Raw genomic sequence first — 21,314 nt, forward strand, 5'->3', positions numbered from 1 at the left:
GTTGAGGTTAAATGTTGATTGTATCTGATAAAGAATGAACATCAGTCTGTGAGCAGACACTGAACCTTCAAATACCTGAAATATTAACAAACTACAAACATCTGAAACATATTTACCCACCATGTGGAATTACAATATAAACAATTCCTCAATAGAATATTTTGTTTTTTAAACATTAATCGTCAAATGAATCTTTCTGAACCTGTACAGTGTTGAACTGATTATGATGTAAAATCAACTCCCACATATTCCCAGTCAATACTCAAATAAAGTGATTGATCCATTGAATTTATTGATAATTAGAGTTAATCCAGGTCCCTGTTGGAGTGAGTCCTGATTTCCATACAGTGACTTTGCATCAGCAGCACCATGCTCCAGTGCTCTGGGAGAGTTTATAGTCCTGACACTGGAACTGTGGATGACTGACAGCTGTCCTTCATCACAACACAACACACACAAATCCTCCTCATCAAAAGCATGACTTTGGTCTCCGTCCTCATCTGGACTCTCCTCTGCTGCTGCTTCACAGGTAAAGTCCAGACAATCCAACTCCTCTCCTCTATGAACATCCGTCCCTCTGAGATGAAGACAAAACCATGACGCTGCTTTATGTTTGTGTCTCTGTATCCTCAGAGTCCAGAGGCCAGGTCACAGTGACTCAGCCTGGAGCAGTGAGCTCTGATCTGGGAGCCTCCACCACCATCACATGTACCACCAGTCAGGATGTTGATGGCTCTAACTATTTAGCCTGGTACCAACAGAGAGATGGAGAAACTCCTAAACTTCTAATTTACTATGCCACCACTCGACAATCAGGGATTTCCAGTCGTTTTTCAGGCAGTGGATCAAACTCTCATTTCACTCTGACCATCAGTGATGTTCAGGCTGAAGATGCAGCAGTTTATTACTGTCAGAGTGAACACTATATCAACAGTCAGTATGTGTTCACACAGTGAAAAACCGTCGTACAAAAACCTCCTTCAGCTGCAGAGGAACTGATCTGATCCACAGCTGCACTGAAAACACTAGATGTAACAACACTATCCAATCCATAACTGGGATAAATCACACTATTTAACACTTTAATATCATAGTTTGGACAGAGTTTGAGCTCTCCATCAAAAATCCTACATTAATGATTCAATTCTTACATGATTATTGAACTTTATCTCTTCAGCTGTTTTCACTTCTTTTCATTTGTCTTTATGGTCACGTTCTTCAATACATAAAGTAAATAATTTCAGCCTTATTAAGATGAAAATTGTATTCTATCACTTTATTTTGATGATATTCTACCCTTCATTCCAGATTTCTAAATATATGTTTAAGGCATTTGTAATGTATTTTATATAAATTTTGACAAAAACTATTGAACCATGATTGTTTAAGAATAAGTTATAATTATAGACTTTATGTTTTCTATTAAAACGCTTAAAATACTGATGAATAGAATAAAAATATTTATTTGTCAGTCTTCAGTGGCCACAGTAGACAACTTTACAAGTATTCATTATGTAATTGGAACAAATCCTATTCATTTGTCCAGTATTTACAGACTGGATAACTGGATCCTAACACCTCCAGAATCAGAACCAGTGTTTGATTTCAAATATAGGTGTTAGTGCATTATGACAGCATTACTGCTGATGAAACAATGAGACTTTACAAAGGCCTGAATTTGAAAACGTAGAGAACAAGACAGTTTCCTACTTTTCCAGCAGACTTTGCAGGACATTTGAACATGATTTCTTTGATTGTTTTCCTTTATTTTTACTTGTCTTTCTGATTGAGTTATTCAGCACGACATGTAAATATTTCCAGTTTTATTACAAGTGGAAATTGTTCAATCACTTTATGCTGATGATATTCTACTCTTATTCCAGATTTGTAAAATATGCTTAAAAGACTTGAGCTTTTTTTGAACTAGGTACAGTACATTCTGAAAAACTACTGAAATATGACTTAGAAAAAAATATCAATGGTGTCTATTGAAATATTTAATTTATTGATGAACATAATGATTTAGTTTTTAATTAATCTGAAAAAATAAAAATACAACATTTCACAAAGAGTCATTATGTAATTGGAAAAAAATCATATTACTTCATCCAGCATTAACAAAATAAGACCAATCCAGTATTCTGATTGATTTTTTGACCCTTTTTTGGACAAAATCAGCAAAAAAGGGAATAAAACACGTCATAACGAGAAACATGAAAACCCCAGGTTTGATGTCCAGACGTTTATTTGTGGTCAAACACTGAACCAATATTGCAGCAGTGAGAGAAGCCTGAAAATGTTTGCTGTTCAAAGTGTTGAAATGACACAAAGCCAGAGAGTTGGAGAGACAGAGTGAGCTGATGAGCAGAGTCAGAGCAGTAGGTGATCCCCAGTGAGTGGGCTCAGTACTGGGAACACTGGTGTGTCCTCAGTGTGTGTGAGAGTGCAGACTGGGAGCCCTGGGTGGCCTCACAGGTCACAGAGTTCACCTTCCTCCACTGGTCTGCAGGGAGCCTCAGGGTGCTGCTCCAGCTGTAGTGGCCGTCCTTCTGCAGCACCGCGGGGCTCCTGCTCTCCTCCCAGCTGATGCTGCTGCCGCCGTTCACCTTCCAGGACAGACTCCAGTCTGAGGGGAAGCCCTTGTTGGCCAGGCACATGAGCGTGGCCTTCCCCTGCTCCAGCTCCTCTGTGGAGGGGGGCAGCACCGTCAGGGTGGGACGGACATCACCTAGGAGACACCAATCAGCTTAGAGGACAGGGACCACACAGCTGTCAATCACACATCCCATACTTGGACACAGTGACTATGTGAGAGGGGATTTTCTCCTTGAAGGACTTGGTGTCAGATGGTTTTTCTGCTCCACCAGTCACTCACTCACACATGGTTTCACTTCCTGGAAACAAACTCAACTTGGAAATCAGCACAAACAGTCCTCATATGAGCTGAAATACAGCAAAGTGCACTGAAAGAACATGTTCAACCAAGTCTGTGCTGTGTTCTTTCAACTGTTAGAGAAAGTCACCAATGAAATCAGAATAATCTGTGTTGTCATTAACATTCATTCAAACCTATTTATATTGAAACCAACATAAAGACAACAGTGATTCAGTTCTTTTATCACTGACACAACCTGATGATAAACTGTTAAATATAAAACCAAATAACCTCTGAAAATTAATACAAGTTTAGTCTTGGACAAAATCTGAGCTGAGTTGTAAAAATCACATATTTGTGGAATTTGTTCACGAGAAACATGACGTTAAAAACAGATCAAACTCAAGGCGATAGGAAACATCTGTATTAGAAACAAAGACAGACTGTATATGATGGAAAATGTCTAATATTCATGGTTCTGTTCAATGCTGTGAACATATTTACTGTCAAACAAAAACAGACACATGACAGAGTTAAGAACAAACAGTGACATAAATAACTGACGACAATCACACCTTCATGTCGATTTCAATTATCACTGTGTAAATCACTATAAATGATTCCAACATAAACTACAAACTGTAACTGACACAATGAGAAGATATTGAGACAATTTTCAATTGTGCATCTGTTTGTAGATTTAGTTGAGTTTTTTTAATGTCACTGATATGATAAACTAATATGTTTATGGTGGAACATGACAATGAACTGATGTAAAACTTGGACTAAAGTCTGAACTCTTCTCATTTACATCAGTTTAAACATCAGTGAGACATAGATATGGAAAGAAATGTTTAGGAAAGCTGCACTGAGGACGACGACACGGAATGAAATACAACCTGAAAAGTTTTACACATTTAAAAAAACACCTTTTATCCATTTATCCTTTAATCTAAAATTTCAGTTATGTTCCTGTCTTTACACCAACAACTACAGTAATGAGTCATTTTGCATATTTCTAACTGTTACCAAACACCTACTGTTCAATCACATTTAAAGTTGATCTACAGTCATTATAAAAAAAGGAAAATATTCCATCTAAAATATTCAATCTAAGACAATAAATATTGCTGATAAATGATTGAAATTTGTTGAATTTTGCACTTACTTCCAACATCCAGTCTGGTTCCTCCACCGAACGTCCACCACAGTGATACAAAGTGGTTGAGTCGTCGTACAAAAACCTCTGAGTGTAAAGACACGGCTCTGTGACTCTGAAAACAACAAACTCAACAAAGTCAGTGTGAATCTGTAAAACACAGCAGCATCAGGACAAAATGAATCACAACACAAACACAACAATCAATACAAATATAGATTTAGTTCCACATTTATTCTGTTTGTAAATGTATGTGAAATTAAGTGTGAATTGAACTGTGCAAATGAAAAAAGAACTAAAACAGACATTTACACAAGAAACATTCAGAGACAAAAAACACTAATCTTTTCCCTGACACATTCCTAATCAATCCAGTGTAAATGTATTGATCCATGTAGAGTAATCAGAGTACCTGTTGGAGTGAGTCCTGATTTCCATACAGTGACTTTGCATCAGCAGCACCATGCTCCAGTGCTCTGGGAGAGTTTATAGTCCTGACACTGGAACTGTGGATGACTGACAGCTGTCCTTCATCACAACACAACACACACAAATCCTCCTCATCAAAAGCATGACTTTGGTCTCCGTCCTCATCTGGACTCTCCTCTGCTGCTGCTTCACAGGTAAAGTCCAGACAATCCAACTCCTCTCCTCTATGAACATCCGTCCCTCTGAGATGAAGAAGACAAAACCATGACGCTGCTTTATGTTTGTGTCTCTGTATCCTCAGAGTCCAGAGGCCAGGTCACAGTGACTCAGCCTGGAGCAGTGAGCTCTGATCTGGGAGCCTCCGCCACCATCACATGTACCACCAGTCAGGATGTTGAGATTTGGAGCAACTACCATCTTCTAGCCTGGTACCGACAGAGAGATGGAGAAACTCCTAAACTTCTCATTTACTTTTCCACCAGTCGAGCATCAGGGATTTCCAGTCGTTTTTCAGGCAGTGGATCAAACTCTCATTTCACTCTGACCATCAGTGATGTTCAGGCTGAAGATGCAGCAGTTTATTACTGTCAGAGTCGTCACTATATCAACAGTCAATATTTGTTCACACAGTGAAAAACCGTCGTACAAAAACCTCCTTCAGACTGAACAGAAACTGAACTGATCTGATTCAGTTCAATGAACACAGGGTATGAACAAGCACTAATACACACAATAGTTCACATGATAAATACTGTTGAAACATCTGCACAGTTTTGACACTTTGACATTTTCTTTCCCCTAACGCAGAATTAGACGACTGTGTTCATAAATGAGTCCAGTTGGACACTTATAAAACGTCTGTCTATACAGAATATGTGTAACTGGATGTCATAAAACTAGACAGGATCTAGGCCATCAGAAGATCTAGGGCTATTCAGGAGGCACTAATCACACAAGTAGTTGGTCTTGGTGATTTTAAAGATGTAGTAAAAAAAAAAAAAAAAAAAAAAAGTTGTATACAGGTACACAGCTCAGATGAGTTCATTGAAGAAACAAAGAAATAAAATAAATACCAAAGAAATAAAGTACAAATCAAAACATTCCCTTCAATACTTATGTTTCTTTAAACACACTCTTTTAGTCCTATTTGTTTCCTATTTATTTCTAGTTTAGGTCTCATATTAAATCTTATTTTCCTCTACTTTGGTGTTCATTTAAAGAAAAGAAAATAACTACTTTTAACGTCCTATTCTGAGCAGCTAATAGAATATATAATTTTAGTTAAATCTAAGTTTTCTGATAAAACTCAGTTAAGAAACAACTCAAAATTCACATATACTCCACATCACCATGAGTATGAAACAATATTTCTAATTTAAACATGAAATGCAAACAGTTCACACTTTATATATATATGCTTTTCAAACAAAACTCAAATATTCAGTTTGTTAGGTCACAGTTTTGATCACCGTCTTTCAAAACAGTTCTGTTCCTTATCCAAGAAACTGAAAAAAGATATGTACTTATCCCTAAAGAGTAGAACAGAGAAAAGTGTCCCGTCCTCATCCAGTCAGCTGATCCTCTGTGTAGATCTCATCACTCTTCAGGTGGCGCCATTTTGTCTTCTTCGTAGCATGTGTTGGAGACATCCAACAAAACATTGAGTTTGATGAAATAAGTTTGTGTAGCAGGTACCGAACTGGGAAAGAGTAGTCTTCAACAAAAACCTTCTGGTAAAACTCAACGAAAACTGAAACAACTTGAATATAAATCAGTCTTTTAATCAGGCTAGATCTCTCCGGCTAGACAAGCGGATAGAGACAGAAGGTCAGCCGCATGCTGATTAGTTGACTGATCCACATGACTAAATGCTTCCATACTGTTTATATGTGTAGGTGGTCCAGTTGAGTCAGACAGTGAAACGAAAGAAAACTGTCCCCACGGACTCTTTGGATTGAAACTAATGCTCCGACTACATTTAGCTAGTTTATTTGCGTGGTTTCTTAATTTTCTCATCTCAACCTGGATAAACAGGTTTTTTTTCCCCAGTCGGTTTTTCATGTAGAAGTTGTGGTGGTGACCTGATGTGATCCATGGTAGCCCACACGGACATGAATATTCAAATGGACATCCATGGTCTAACATCCATGCTCCGTGGTATTATTAGACATCTACTACAGAGAAGTTTCATGTGACGTATGCATACATTAAGTCTTGCTGCGTGCACATCTTGGAGGCAGAAGTCACGCTGAGTTCGCAGCGTGTTAAAGGAAAATGTGGAAAAAAAAGAAAACGTGGTGGAATAAAACCTGTACCTGTGGATGGACCTGCTAAACTCCTGTGTGCTGTTTGTTCCTCAGCTTTCACCAGTTATAAGTTCTGCACACAGACCGCTGGGTTCCATTGGTGTCAGCGGTGGTTCTGTTCTGCCGATCACTGTTTATAGTTATTACCACGGTTGGTGTAGCTTCTCAGTATAGTTAGCCTGCGTGCCTGTTGCGCTTAGCGGCGTGGAAAAAAAGAATTGTCATCATGTGGTACGGTGATGCAGACCCCTTTAAACCTACAGGAGGACTTCCCCTGGACTATCACCTACAGAGACAGAGTGATTGTGGATCTACCTGCTCCCTTTGAGTTTCCACAGCTGGGTGAGGCAGATGGAAGTGGGCGGAGCTACGGCGGGCAACACCACTGAGTTCAGCTGGAGCTGGTGAGAATACTGCCCACCTGTCTGTGACAGTCTGCTTTAACTATGGGACAGCCTTCCTGATGTGGTCAAGTCAAATTATGCGGCCGTGAAAGAGAAGATGGGAGGGGCTTTTGGACACAGACAGTTAATGGACCGTTTTAGAGCTAACATATCGGCTCGTTCACCAGTTCCAGGGCAGAGCCTGGAGGTGTACACGGCTGATGTGAACAGCTGGAGCTGGAACTCTTGTTTTTACCTCCGAGTTGTGCGCACGTCTTAATGACGTCACTGTTGTTAGAAAACACTGAAACTCATCTATTGGACCTGCACGCACCCCCGATCACACAGCGAACATACAGGTGACACAGAGTGGAAGAAAACTGCAGTTGTCTGTTTCTATCACTGGGCTCATGTTCACACTGGAAACAAACTAATGTGTGACTGCAGCCACGCTCACACCACCTCTGCAAAGTGGTCTCAGCTCAGTCCACCTCTTCAAAGCAGTCTCAGCTCAGACCACCTCTTCAAAGCAGTCTCAGCTCGGTTGTTTAGTACCAGAACGGAGTGCAATTACTGCTTTCACATATGAACAGTGGAACCGAGCCAAAGACCTGTTCTGGAACAACGGCTCCAGTCGATCCAGTTGTGGAAACACCCTCAGGTTTTTCTTTAAAACTTTTCTTGTGGTTTTAAATAATCTCCGATTTTGTCAGTCAAACTTCTTATTCAGAGGAAATCTATCTTGAAGCGTACAGTCACATGGCTTGGTCAGCCAGTCAGCGTGCGGCTGACCTTCTGTCTCTATCCACTTGTTCCGGCTAGCACTCTTTTAAGAAACACATAAAGTGTCCGTAGTTGAAACAAACTGATCTACTCACTCAAATACAATTTCACTGTAAATGTAACACTTACAATCTGTCGAGTTATATCAAGTAACTCAAGAATCTCCGTCTTAAACGACATTTTTATCTTTTTTCACGGCTGAATGCATGTTTCCTTTCCCGCTGTCTCGTTCTTCTTCTACTGATGAATTTCTGGTTACTTCCGCTTCCTCTTTCATACCCTCTACAGCCTGTAGAGGGAGCTCTAACTTAAATTATACTAATTTCTAATCTAAACAGCTATGCAGGTCTTTTTCTGTTACTTAAATGGGTATTCTTTTGCATATTTCTGTTTCTTTTAAGTGTATTACTTAATGTGTTTAATTAAGTGGGAAAATAAAATATCAATCTATAAACTAAATGTGTTGAAGTTTATTAAATTCCACATTATTTCAAGAATGTCAGAACTGTTTTTAAGCATTACTCTGTAAACCTTGGTTACATAAAGGTTAAACATGTTCTTTTTACTTCAGCCCAGGCTCAGTGAACAGGATGTTGTATTTGTTCAGACTATGAAGACCTTTGAGGTCACTTTGCAGTGCAGCTAAACAGTTTCTTCACCTAGTTCAATGACCACAGCACACCAACAATGTGGACCTGTGGACCTCCTAGTCCCCCCTCCACACCGTTGGTGTTGATGAACAGTGTGTGAATCCACCATAATCCCAATCCCCCAGAAGGACTACTGTGAAGGACCTGAAGGACTACAGACCAGTGGCCCTAACATCAGTATTGTGTAGATGAATGCAGTGTCTATGACCACCTGTCAAACATACTGTCACACAAACCAAATCCATGTCAGTTTGCCTTTGCCTGTGGACGAGGAGGATATTCCACTGGTGACATGAAGGCTGCTGTCCATGGTGCTGAAAGCTGGAGCGCCTTTTGGGTGGTTTGGCCCCAAGACTATGACACACTGAAAACATTGGCCATGTATCTGCTCACCATGTTTGGATCCACATACACCCGTGAAGCTTCATTCTCAAAAATGCATGAAAGGAACCGACTGTGGAACCAGTCTTTGGAGGACTGACTGCACATGAGCCAAACAGCTGTTAAAGGTGATGATAAAAAAATAGTGTTAGACGGGAAATGTAACTTCTTCCACTAATCAAATGTGAGTATGTCAGTGTGGTTTTCTTGGTTTTGCTTTTCTTTGCATCCATTTATTGAACTACAGGCTGTTTTAATTTGATGATGTATTCACATCTGTCTCTTGTATTTTCCATTCATATAAATTCGCTGATGTACAAGGTTAGCACTTCCCATGCTCTTCTCTGTTATATTCATGGTTGTGACTGAGATGCCACAACTGGGCTGTTGAATGGGGAAACACGCCCAAGAAGGGAAAGAAGGACAATAGATAAAATGACCAAGTGGAAATATAAAAGAAATGCGAAATGAGAACAACAACTTTATCATCATGTTTGATTGAAGGCACGCGACCGTACAATTTTTTTTTTCAGAGGGCATTTGTTTTATTTGACTAAAAAATCTAGAAACAGTTTTTCGTCTTGACTGAGCTATTCCTGAGTTCAGTCATATTCTGTGGGTTGGACAGAAAGCTCTGGGGGCCGGATGTGGCTCCCAGGCTGTTAGTTGAGAATCACTGATGTAGAGTAATCAGAGTACCTGTTGGAGTGAGTCCTGATTTCCATACAGTGACTTTGCATCAGCAGCACCATGCTCCAGTGCTCTGGGAGAGTTTATAGTCCTGACACTGGAACTGTGGATGACTGACAGCTGTCCTTCATCACAACACAACACACACAAATCCTCCTCATCAAAAGCATGACTTTGGTCTCCGTCCTCATCTGGACTCTCCTCTGCTGCTGCTTCACAGGTAAAGTCCAGACAATCCAACTCCTCTCCTCTATGAACATCCGTCCCTCTGAGATGAAGAAGACAAAACCATGACGCTGCTTTATGTTTGTGTCTCTGTATCCTCAGAGTCCAGAGGCCAGGTCACAGTGACTCAGCCTGGAGCAGTGAGCTCTGATCTGGGAGCCTCCACCACCATCACATGTACCACCAGTCAGGATGTTTATGGCTCTAACTATTTAGCCTGGTACCAACAGAGAGATGGAGAAACTCCTAAACTTCTCATTTACTATGCCACCACTCTACAATCAGGGATTTCCAGTCGTTTTTCAGGCAGTGGATCAAACTCTCATTTCACTCTGACCATCAGTGATGTTCAGGCTGAAGATGCAGCAGTTTATTACTGTCAGAGTTTACACCAGATCAACAGCCTCTGGGTGTTCACACAGTGAAAAACCATCGTACAAAAACCTCCTTCACACTAAACAGAAACTGAACTGACGGCTGCAGCTGGAAGATACTGCACAGACTCACACAGTTCAATGAACACAGACAACTTTTTTTTATTTACAACAAAACACAATAAAAAAAGTATTTTTATGAGACACTACATCATTACACAGATATGTGTGTTCTTCCAAAGTATAAGATTAAATAAATGTGTTTATAATTTACCAACCTTTTGTTCTATCTCTTTTTAAGATGACATTCTACTCTTTTCTTAAATATCACGTCCATTTGTTGATACAAAAATGTGTTAATATTGTAATTAACAAAACTGACTGTTTTAAATTTACAGTAAAAACATCCAAATCTAACTGAAAAAAGGCAAAAACATCCACAGGAATATTTACTAAATCACCCTTTGAACAAAATGACAAAATTCATCACCAAAGACTTTTTAACCATCCCGTAAAGACTCGACCTCTTATTTCAATAGAAAAGATTCAAGATTCAAGACCTTTGATTTTCCCTGGGAGGAAATTGTTTCTGTCGCAGTACTAATTAAAACAACAACAATAACAATGTGAGACAGAGGAAGACACTCACATAAAAATAGTTGGTGCAATAAAAACAGGTGCTTTAATCCAATGTAAACTAATGCTAATGCTACCTGTGCTGTACACAGTTATTATACAGATGACTGAGGGGATGAAGGAGAATGTGTATCTGTTTGTTTTGGCTGAAGTTTGTCTGAGTCAGGAACTGAAATTCAGAGTGCAGAGGGTGAGCGCTGTCAGACATCATGGATTTGTCCTTCTTTGACACCTGGTTATTGGACAGTTTGAATGACAGATTTTTGCTGAGGACCAATGATTTTACTCCTGATTGGTTTTATCCTGGTTAATGTTTTTTATTTATTTATTTATTTCTGATGCAAACCAACAAATGAGAGAAAATGTAAGAATAGACTCAATAAAAGATCTATAATCCATAGTCATCAGAGGTCTGTCCACCTGGAACTGAACTGGTTTCCTCAGGTCAAACAGACGCTGTTGACTTCTGTTCACCAACATGTCAGTGTTATTGTTGAATGACAGTTTGTCATCAGTTATGGTCCTCAAATACTTATAGGACTCTATAATTTCAACAGCCTCACCATTGATTTTGATATTTACAGGTTCAGGAGGTGTGGTCTAAAATCACTGCACATGTTGTTGGTTTTAGTGACATTTAAAGGTGGGGTCTGAGATCTTAGAAAAACGGTTCAAGCAGCTACGTTTTGAAAATAGTTAATTCAAAAGTCCAAACCCCTTTCTTCAGACGTCCCTCTGAAGCCACGCCTCCAGAGTAATGGCATGTGCAGTGCTTGTTCCCGAGCGTTCATGAGCGCTGCACGGCAACAATTCGCCACCTGAGGCTCTGGCCTCGTACGGCCCCGGCTCAGGCTCTGACCCGACTCAAGCTCCGGCTCACGGATCCATGCATACCTCATTCAGTCTCCTCTAACACCCCCGCTCTCACAAACCAGCCCCAGTTCAGACCTATGTGACTAACGTCACATTTCCTACTGATTTATGTTAGTGACAAAACAGTTTGCCGGTGAACTTTCCATCCTAATAGAACTAATATAGCCAAACTCTGCTCTAGCTTCGTTTCCTGTACAAGTGCTTCCAGCCTCTGAGAACACACGATTCATGTTCGAAGAGGGGTACCCACGGGGGGGGGGAGGGACATATGGCAGTTGAGTTTGATCAACATATCACTGTTCAATCATTTCGAGTGGGTGCTCAAAATGATTGGATGGTGTTTTTTTCAGTCCTGTCCGTTCCACAGGTGACTAATTTTTTTATTTTTGTGTTAGAGCTTTTAATTAATTAGATGTAATCGGTGTGTGAAGGGGATTTTAAGCAATATAGGAAAAAATGCTCCAGGAAAACACCTCGGACCCCACCTTTAATTGTAAAAAGGCTTCAGTGCACCAGTTGAAAAAAAACATTTAAAACAGAACCATGGAAGATTCAAGGGTCAGTGAAAAGAAATTACAGTCATCATTACTGTCATTTATTTTGTCATATATTTATTTTTCTTGCGTGTGTCTGTTAAATGACAGGATGTGTTTTACAACTTAAATTATGATGTTTATTTGAAGAAAAATCCCTGTCTTTCAAAAGAAAAATGAGAACTTTTTTCAGTAAAACCTCTGACACAGACGTTCAAACCAACTGTAGAGTTCCATTTACAGAAGGAGTCCCAGTGAAGCTCTGTAATTCAATGGTAATGATCCAAAATGAAGGATGTTGTTGTCCCAGTTTAATGGATGAACATTTAGAAACACTGAAAGACAAATGGTGAAAAAACCAGACTGATCCTTGTGTGTGTGTGTGTGTGTGTGTGTGTGTGTGTGTGTGTGTGTGTGTGTAGGTGTGTGTGTGTGTGTGTGTGTGTGTGTAATAAGTGAAGCAGTGATTGGTGTGAGCTCTGTCATGAACCTGATGATGTGTTGCAGATCAGCTCCAGCTGACTGACTCTGTGTGTTTGCATATGTGTCCGTCCTCTGTGCTCCAGCCGTTAAGAGGCCAGTGTTGATCAGTGTGTGTCCAGGCCTTTCACAGCCACTGACACACCAACAACACAATGATGATGTCCCTCATGTTCCTGCTGGCCACCCTGGGGCTCCTTGTTCAGGGTGAGACTCTCTTGTGCTTCAGGATGCCACCAGCTTCACCACAATGATGTTCTGCTGGGATGGACAAACACTGGAAACGTCCACCTTCTTCCATCTGTCCTCTGTCTTCAACAAATGACACTCTTCTGTTTCATGTTCAGCATCTTTACACAAATGGATGTGTGTCTGAAACTGGTTTGGTCTTTGGGAGTCTGAGTCAGGATAATATCTCCTGATGAACCTGAAAAACACAAAGCTCAGTCTGTTGTTCCAGGAAACACTGTTTCCATCAGATGTAAATCCAGTACAGGCATTAGTACATATCTGCACTGGTACCTTCAAAAAGAAGCAGAATCTCCAAAGCTTCTTATTTATTACTCTACAAGTCTTCAGTCTGGTATTTCCAGTCGTTTCAGTGGAAGTGGATCTGGAACTGATTTCACTCTGACCATCACTGATGTTCAGGTTGAAGATGCAGGAGTTTATTACTGTCAGCAGTGTAACAGCTTCCCATTCACACAGTGAAAAACCGTCGTACAAAAACCTCCTTCAGACTGAACACAAACTGAACTGACTGATACAGTTCAATGAACACAGTCTGTACAACGATAGATCAGACTATTTATATGGTTTTGTGCTCACATTCAACTCACACTAACACCAAGATTTCAAACACATTTTTCTTCATATTGTTGTGAAATCAGTTTGTTTGCAGATGACATCCTCTTATACATTATAATCTCATATTCTCCACTGGTTTGAATAAAGTTATCAGTAATAGAACAGTTTTAGGATTCTTTTATAAACCAGTATGTCTTTCACCAAATTCACATTTACATTTTAACTACATTAATGGCAAGAAAATGAAAAAGTTCTCTTCAGGCATTCAAGAACAAATATATTTATACAATCCCATCCTTCACTCTCACTATGAGAACCTACAGGTAAATTTGATTCTAACAAAAATGTTCAGAAATGCTGCTTCTTTTAAGTAATAAAGATTTTCTTTCTTTTTTTTTTTGACCCGCCACCACCCCCCCTCTTTGGGGGACAACTTTATTATTAATTACAGCTTATACTTAAGAAGTGACCAGTAACAATTTCAAGTTTATACTCCTATTGACCTACATTCCTTGCTAGTATATATGTACATAGAGGGAGGGGTTCATATAAACAAAAGTGCACAGGGACGAGACTTAACAAAGTGGCGCATTGACACACGACAGTGGGACAGAACGAACATAAGACAAGACAGTGGGACAAAACAGACATGAGACAGGACAGTAAGATAGGACAGAAATAAGACAAAATAAATGGACAGACAAATTAAGTGGTCACTCTTATTGAAGCTACTGTCGATCAGATGTATCGCATTGTTGTAAGTGTGGTGTGTGTGTATATTTATGTTAATGATGAGTAGGGGTGAGGTGTGGAAGTTAAATGCTGAGATAGAAAGTGGGTGTTGGGGGGGTTAAAGGGGCAAGGGGGTATGTGTTCTGTTCTGATGATATATGCAGTTTTCGGCTATGTTTGCTTTAAGAAAGTTATGAATGGGTTCCAGTTGTTCTCAAAGGCTGACATATGCTTCTTCTGAAAAGCATTATTTTTTTCCATTGAAATATATTCAGCCATGAGGTTAGTCCAGTGAGTGATATGACATGTATTCTTGGATTTCCAGTTTTGTAGGATTACTTTTTTGGTGACAGCTAGAGAAATGAGTAATACGTTTTTGAATCTGGATGGGAGGTGTACATGGGATATATCGCAAAGAAGACAGAGTGGTGCTGATGCTGGGATTCTGGAACTCAGATGGTGGATAGTGTTTCAGTGACCTTTATCCAAAGGTTGTGTACTGGTGGGCATAGCAAGATGGTGTGAAAGTAGTCGTCTGTGCTCCCTGATGTGCAATGTGAACAGATACCTGAATCGGCCAGTCCCATTTTAAACATTTTGTTTTGAGTGATGTGAGTTCTGTGAATGGTTTTATATTGTATTAGCTGTAGGTTGGTGTTAGTGGTCATGGAAAAAGTGTTTTTACAGATTTGTTCCAAGAAATCGGGGTTGGGAAAGAGGGCCAGGTCTTTTTCCCACTTGCTTGTTGAGAGTGTTATTGTACTATTTAAGGTGGATATGAGTGAATACAGTTTGGATGTTAGTTTCTTAGGACTACTGATTTGGAAGATTTCTTTGGTTAACTGGGATGGCTGCACTGTGTTATTGCTTGAGTTAACTTTTTCTTTAATTCTTAGTTTAAGCTGTTGATATTGAAGAAACTGATCTCTCCCAACCCCGTAGGTCTGAATAACTGTGTTGAATGGCATGAACTGATTGTTGAGAAATAAGTGGCGGAGGTGTGTGATTCCCTTTGTTTCCCATGTGGAGAAGTGAATGGGTTTATTTTGTAGAGTGAAAGTTGGGTTGTGCCAGAGTGGGGTGAACTTATTTGGTGCTAGTGATGACTTTGTGTTTCGATTTATTTTCCACCAGGCTGTCAGGGTTGTGGAAATAGTGTTAATCTTACAGATGTTAGATTTACTAATAGATTGTGGGAGGAAGGGTAGATCTGCAATGGAAATGTTTTTACACTGATACTGTTCTATTTCAAGCCAAGGGTAACTGGTTCTGTTTGTGAATCCATTTAGCTAAATACTGGAGTTGATTGGCAAGGAAATAGTGTAGAAAGTTTGGTGCCTCGAGTCCACTATGTGTTTTTTTTATTTTGCAGAGTTGATAGTGAAATTCTGTGTTTTTTATTTTTCCAATAGAATTGTGTTGTTATTGTGTTAAGTGTTCTGAGCCCATTGTCTGTGGGAGTGGTAGGGATCATAGAGAAGAGGTAGTTAATCTGAGGTAAAGTTTTCATTTTTACTGTCGCAATTCTTCCAATGAGTGTGACTGGGAATTTTGTCCAGCATTTATGGTTGTCTTTAATTTTTTTTAGGAGGGGGGTGTAATTGAGATTAAAAAGCTCTGACAGTCTGGAGGAAATATTAATGCCCAGATATTTAATGTTGCCTGTTTGTAGGGGAGTGAAGAATTATGAGTTCCAGAATCCCAACCATCATCAGAGAGGGGTAAAATTGTTGATTTTTTTCCAGTTAATGGTATAATGAGAGATTTCTGAGAATTTGTTGATGATATTGAAGGTTTCTTGGAGGGATGTACGTGGATTCTGTTGGTACAGTAGTAAATCATCTGCATATAAGCTGATTTTGTGTTGCGTGTCCATAACCTGTATTCCTTGAATTATGTTGTTTTGGCGTATTGCTGCTGCGAGGGGTTTGATGAAAATAGCAAAGAGGGAGGGTGAGAGTGGGCATCCTTGTCTGGTCCCCTGGTGCAGTGTGAAACTTGGTGAAGTGATTCTGTTAGTAGTAATAAAAATCTTTATTACAATTACTACTAACAGTAATAAAGATTTTCTAACACTAAAATAAATGTTTTCATTATTCCTGACAGGTGTCATCTTAGTTCTTAGACCATAAAATCTTCTTTATGCTGATGATACTTGATTATTTCTTACACAAAAAAAATACACTTTCAATTAATCTGTAATGTAAATCTTAAGTTACAAACATTCGATGGAGTTTATCATTTACTGACTGAATTTGGTGCCTCTAACACTTCAACCGCATCATGAAAATTAATGAACCTTAAGTGAAGATACAGAAATTCTACAAAGAAGTTATAAAACTGAACAGTTCATTTCTTTGTTCTTCTGATAGATGTATATATTATTAGTATTATAATATAGTACACATATAATATAGTATATATATATATATAATATAGTATTATAATATATATTGTAAATACAGACTGTGGGTTGGATCAAATAGAATTCCTCTTTTCTACATGTGTTCATTGTTCAGCCTGAATGTTTTCTGTTTTTCTGGTGATAATTTTCAAAGCAGTTTGTACCAGATTGATTGGATTTTAATGTTACAGCAGGATTATCAAATCACACTGACACTATAATTATACTTTTGTATCTTAAAACACCAAAGTTTATCCAGTTTTGAGGTTCATGAAACAGAATTCCCATATGTCGATTTACTAATAATATTAAAGACCTTAAATTACTATGTACTGCTCAGTTTCATTTTCCCCTCGGAGTTCAGTAACCATGGCAACGGTCAGGCATCACTGCTGAACTATGACAACAGACAAGTTTCAGGACCAAAGATACAAAGATAAAAATAGTCACTCAAACTCAACGTTACATCATAAACATAAAATACTGATGTTTGATGAATATAAATATTAATTGCTGCAAAACAGTTTAATAATCCAACAGTTGTAGAAGTTTGTAAATCAGACCCATTAATGCAACATGTAGATGAAATCAGTATTAACATCAGAGGATTTTCACTCCTCATACTCAGTTTGTGGAACAGGTTGTGTTACTGATAGAGAACATTTGTTCACTGAATGAAAATACTCAGAGAAAAATTAAATTTCACATTTTGATTGTATCTGACAAAGAATGAACATCAGTCTGTGAGCAGACACTGAACCTTCAAATACCTGAAATATTAACAAACTACAAACATTTCAAACATATTTACCCACCATGTGGAATTACAACAAAAGAACTGCCTCATCGGAATATTTAGTTTTTTTAAACATTAATTGTCAAATGAATCTTTCTGAACCTGTACAGCGTTGAACTGATTATGATGTAAAATCAACTCCCACATATTCCCAATCGATACTCAAATAAAGTGATTGATCCATTGAGGTGATTGATGATTAGAGTTAATCCAGGTCCCTGTTGGAGTGAGTCCTGATTTCCATACAGTGACTTTGCATCAGCAGCACCATGCTCCAGTGCTCTGGGAGAGTTTATAGTCCTGACACTGGAACTGTGGATGACTGACAGCTGTCCTTCATCACAACACAACACACACAAATCCTCCTCATCAAAAGCATGACTTTGGTCTCCGTCCTCATCTGGACTCTCCTCTGCTGCTGCTTCACAGGTAAAGTCCAGACAATCCAACTCCTCTCCTCTATGAACATCCGTCCCTCTGAGATGAAGAAGACAAAACCATGACGCTGCTTTATGTTTGTGTCTCTGTATCCTCAGAGTCCAGAGGCCAGGTCACAGTGACTCAGCCTGGAGCAGTGAGCTCTGATCTGGGAGCCTCCACCACCATCACATGTACCACCAGTCAGGATGTTCGTGTTTGGAGCAACTACATTCTTTTATCCTGGTACCAACAGAGAGATGGAGAAACTCCTAAACCTCTCATTTTTGCTGCCACCTATCGACAATCAGGGATTTCCAGTCGTTTTTCAGGCAGTGGATCAAACTCTCATTTCACTCTGACCATCAGTGATGTTCAGGCTGAAGATGCAGCAGTTTATTACTGTCAGAGTGAACACATGATCAACAATCACAATGTGTTCACACAGTGAAAAACCGTCGTACAAAAACCTCCTTCAGCTGCAGAGGAACTGATCTGATCCACAGCTGCACTGAAGCTAAAACACTAGATGGTATCAACACTATCCAATCCATAACTGGGATAAATCACACTATTTAACACTTTATTATCATTGTTTGGAAATAGTTTGAGGTCTACTTAAAAAAAAAAAAATCTTACATTAATGATTCAATCCTCACAGGATTATTGAACTTTTTTTTTCTTTGATTGTTTTCACTTCTTTTCATTTATCTTAATGGTCATTTTCTTCAGTACATAAAGTAAATATTTTCAGCCGTATTAAGATGAAAATTATATTATATCACTTTATACTGATGATATTCTACCCTTCATTCCAGATTTCTAAATATATGTTAAAGGTATTTTTAATGTATTTTATGAAAATTTTGAGAAAACCTATTGAACCATGATTGTTTAAGAAAAAGTTTTAATGATAGACTTTATGTTTTCGATTAAAATGCTTCAAATATTGATAAATAGAATAAAAATATTAATGTGCAAGCCTTCAGTGACCACAAGAGAAAACTTTACAAAAAGCATTCATTGTATAATTGGAACAAATCCTTTCCAAACAAATCCAATTCCTTTATTGATGAATACAATGATTTTTTAAAAAATTAATCTGCAATGACCGAGTTAGAACACTTTACAAAGAGTCATTATGTAATTGGAAGAAATCCTATTATTAACAGGAGAAGAAAAATACTGCATTTAATTTGACCCTTTATTGGACAAAATCAGCCAAAAGTGAATAAAACACCACGTAACAATGACCACAAAAACAGCAGGTTTGATGTACAGACGTTTATTTGTGGTCAAACACTGAACCAATATTGCAGCAGTGAGAGAAGCCTGAAAATGTTTGCTGTTCAAAGTGTTGAAATGACACAAAGCCAGAGAGTTGGAGAGACAGAGCGAGCTGATGAGCAGAGTCAGAGCAGTAGGTGATCCCCAGTGAGTGGGCTCAGTACTGGGAACACTGGTGTGTGAGGGGGGCAGCACCGTCAGGGTGGGACGGACATCACCTAGGAGACACCAATCAGCTTAGAGGACAGGGACCACACAGCTGTCAATCACACATCCCATACTTGGACATAGTGACTATGTGAGAGGGGATTTTCTCCTTGAAGGACTTGGTGTCAGATGGTTTTTCTGCTCCACCAGTCACTCACTCACACATGGTTTCACTTCCTGGAAACAAACTCAACTTGGAAATCAGCACAAACAGTCCTCATATGAGCTGAAATACAGCAAAGTGCACTGAAAGAACATGTTCAACCAAGTCTGTGCTGTGTTCTTGAGAAAGTCACCAATGAAATCAGAATAATCTGTGTTGTCATTAACATTCATTCAAACCTATTTATATTGAAACCAACATAAAGACAACAGTGATTCAGTTCTTTTCTCACTGACACAACCTGATGGTAAACTGTTAAATATAAAACCAAATAACCTCTGAAAATTAACACAAGTTTAGGTCAAACTCAAGCCGATAGGTAACGTCTGTATTAGAAACAAAGACAGACTGTATATGATGGAAAATGTCTAATATTCATGGTTCTGTTCAATGTTGTGAACATATTTACTGTCAAACACAAACAGACACATGACAGAGTTAAGAACAAACAGTGACATAAATAACTGACGACAATCACACCTTCATGTCGATTTCAATTATCACTGTGCAAATCACTATAAATGATTCCAACATAAACTACAAAGTGTAACTGACACAATGAGAAGATACTGAGACATTTTTCAATTGTGCATCTGTTTGTAGATTTAGTTGAGTTTTTTTAATGTCACTGATATGATAAACTAATATGTTTATGGTGGAACATGACAATGAACTGATGTAAAACTTGGACTAAAGTCTGAACTCTTCTCATTTACATCAGTTTAAACATCAGTGAGACTTTGAAATCAGCAAAGGCATGAAGTTTAGTGATTGACAGACCAGACACATACCAGACTAATAACAGTTTGATCATGTATGAATAGTGTTGATCAGGCAGTGGGGGAGAAAAGTCAAGATTCTAACTATAACGTGTGTGTGTTGTTGTGGGTCCACAGACTCTGTCAGACTGGTCCATGGTTCCAGTCTGTGTTCAGGCAGACTGGAGGTCCGCTCCAACCGGTCCTGGTCCTCGGTGTGTGAAGAGGATTTGGACCTGAACGACACCCAGGTGGTCTGTAGGGAGCTGGGCTGTGGGGCTCCTGGGCTCCTCCAGGGGGGGCTCTATGGAGAGGGGGAGGCTCCAGTCTGGACCAGTGAGCTCCGGTGTGAAGGAAATGAGTCTGTGGTCCTGGACTGTAGGAGGTCCAGCTCAGCTGGGAAGACCTGCTCACCTGGAACAGCTGCAGGACTCACCTGTACAGGTACCAAAGGGGCGTGGCTTTCATATGACAGACTTTTACAGGTAACAAGGGGGCGTGGCTTTCATCTGACAGTGTGTTTGTGTGACTCATGTCTTTGTGTCTCTGCTCTGATCCAGGTGGGGTCAGGTTGGTGGGACAGCCGAGCCGCTTTGCTGGTACTTTAGAGATCCAACACCAGGGACAGTGGAGACCAGTAGGAGACCAGTATCAAGACTGGGACCTGAAGTCTGGATCTGCTGTGTGTCAGTATCTGGACTGTGGATCAGCTGTTTCAGTCAACACAACAGATGATTCTACAGACAGACCTGTGTGGAGGGTCTCATTTCCTTGTGTAAAGCTGACATCTGGACTGAGGGACTGTGTTGGACTGTATGATTCCTTTAATCTCTCCTCTGCTGTGGTCGTGGTGTGTTCAGGTACAAACGGACACAAACTGTGTCTGAACTGAATTCTCAGTGACCAGATGGTTCTGACTCTGACGTTTAAAGTTCCATCGAATGAATCTGTTCATTTCATCAGTTG

General features: G+C 39.3%; 5 gene segments (V, D, J or C); all 5 read left to right on the plus strand.

The window, feature by feature from the left end:
* The first annotated feature begins 596 nt into the window (after positions 1–596).
* Positions 597–970, plus strand: LOC115439592 (Ig kappa chain V region 3381-like). The segment is given in 1 exon segment: positions 597–970. A coding segment is annotated over 1 exon segment (360 nt).
* A 3,635-nt stretch (positions 971–4,605) lies between these two features.
* On the plus strand, positions 4,606–5,113 carry LOC115439573 (Ig kappa chain V region 3381-like). The segment is given in 2 exon segments: positions 4,606–4,657; positions 4,765–5,113. Coding segments are annotated over 2 exon segments (384 nt in total).
* Positions 5,114–9,824: 4,711 nt separating this feature from the next.
* On the plus strand, positions 9,825–10,306 carry LOC115439581 (Ig kappa chain V region 3381-like). The segment is given in 2 exon segments: positions 9,825–9,876; positions 9,984–10,306. Coding segments are annotated over 2 exon segments (375 nt in total).
* A 2,499-nt stretch (positions 10,307–12,805) lies between these two features.
* Positions 12,806–13,488, plus strand: LOC115439483 (immunoglobulin kappa variable 1D-12-like). The segment is given in 2 exon segments: positions 12,806–12,984; positions 13,238–13,488. Coding segments are annotated over 2 exon segments (303 nt in total).
* A 4,405-nt stretch (positions 13,489–17,893) lies between these two features.
* Positions 17,894–18,384, plus strand: LOC115439484 (Ig kappa chain V region 3381-like). The segment is given in 2 exon segments: positions 17,894–17,945; positions 18,053–18,384. Coding segments are annotated over 2 exon segments (384 nt in total).
* Positions 18,385–21,314: the final 2,930 nt, after the last annotated feature.

The sequence above is a fragment of the Sphaeramia orbicularis genome, chromosome 19, assembly GCF_902148855.1.
Source record: "Sphaeramia orbicularis chromosome 19, fSphaOr1.1, whole genome shotgun sequence".
NCBI classification, from domain to species: domain Eukaryota; kingdom Metazoa; phylum Chordata; class Actinopteri; order Kurtiformes; family Apogonidae; genus Sphaeramia; species Sphaeramia orbicularis.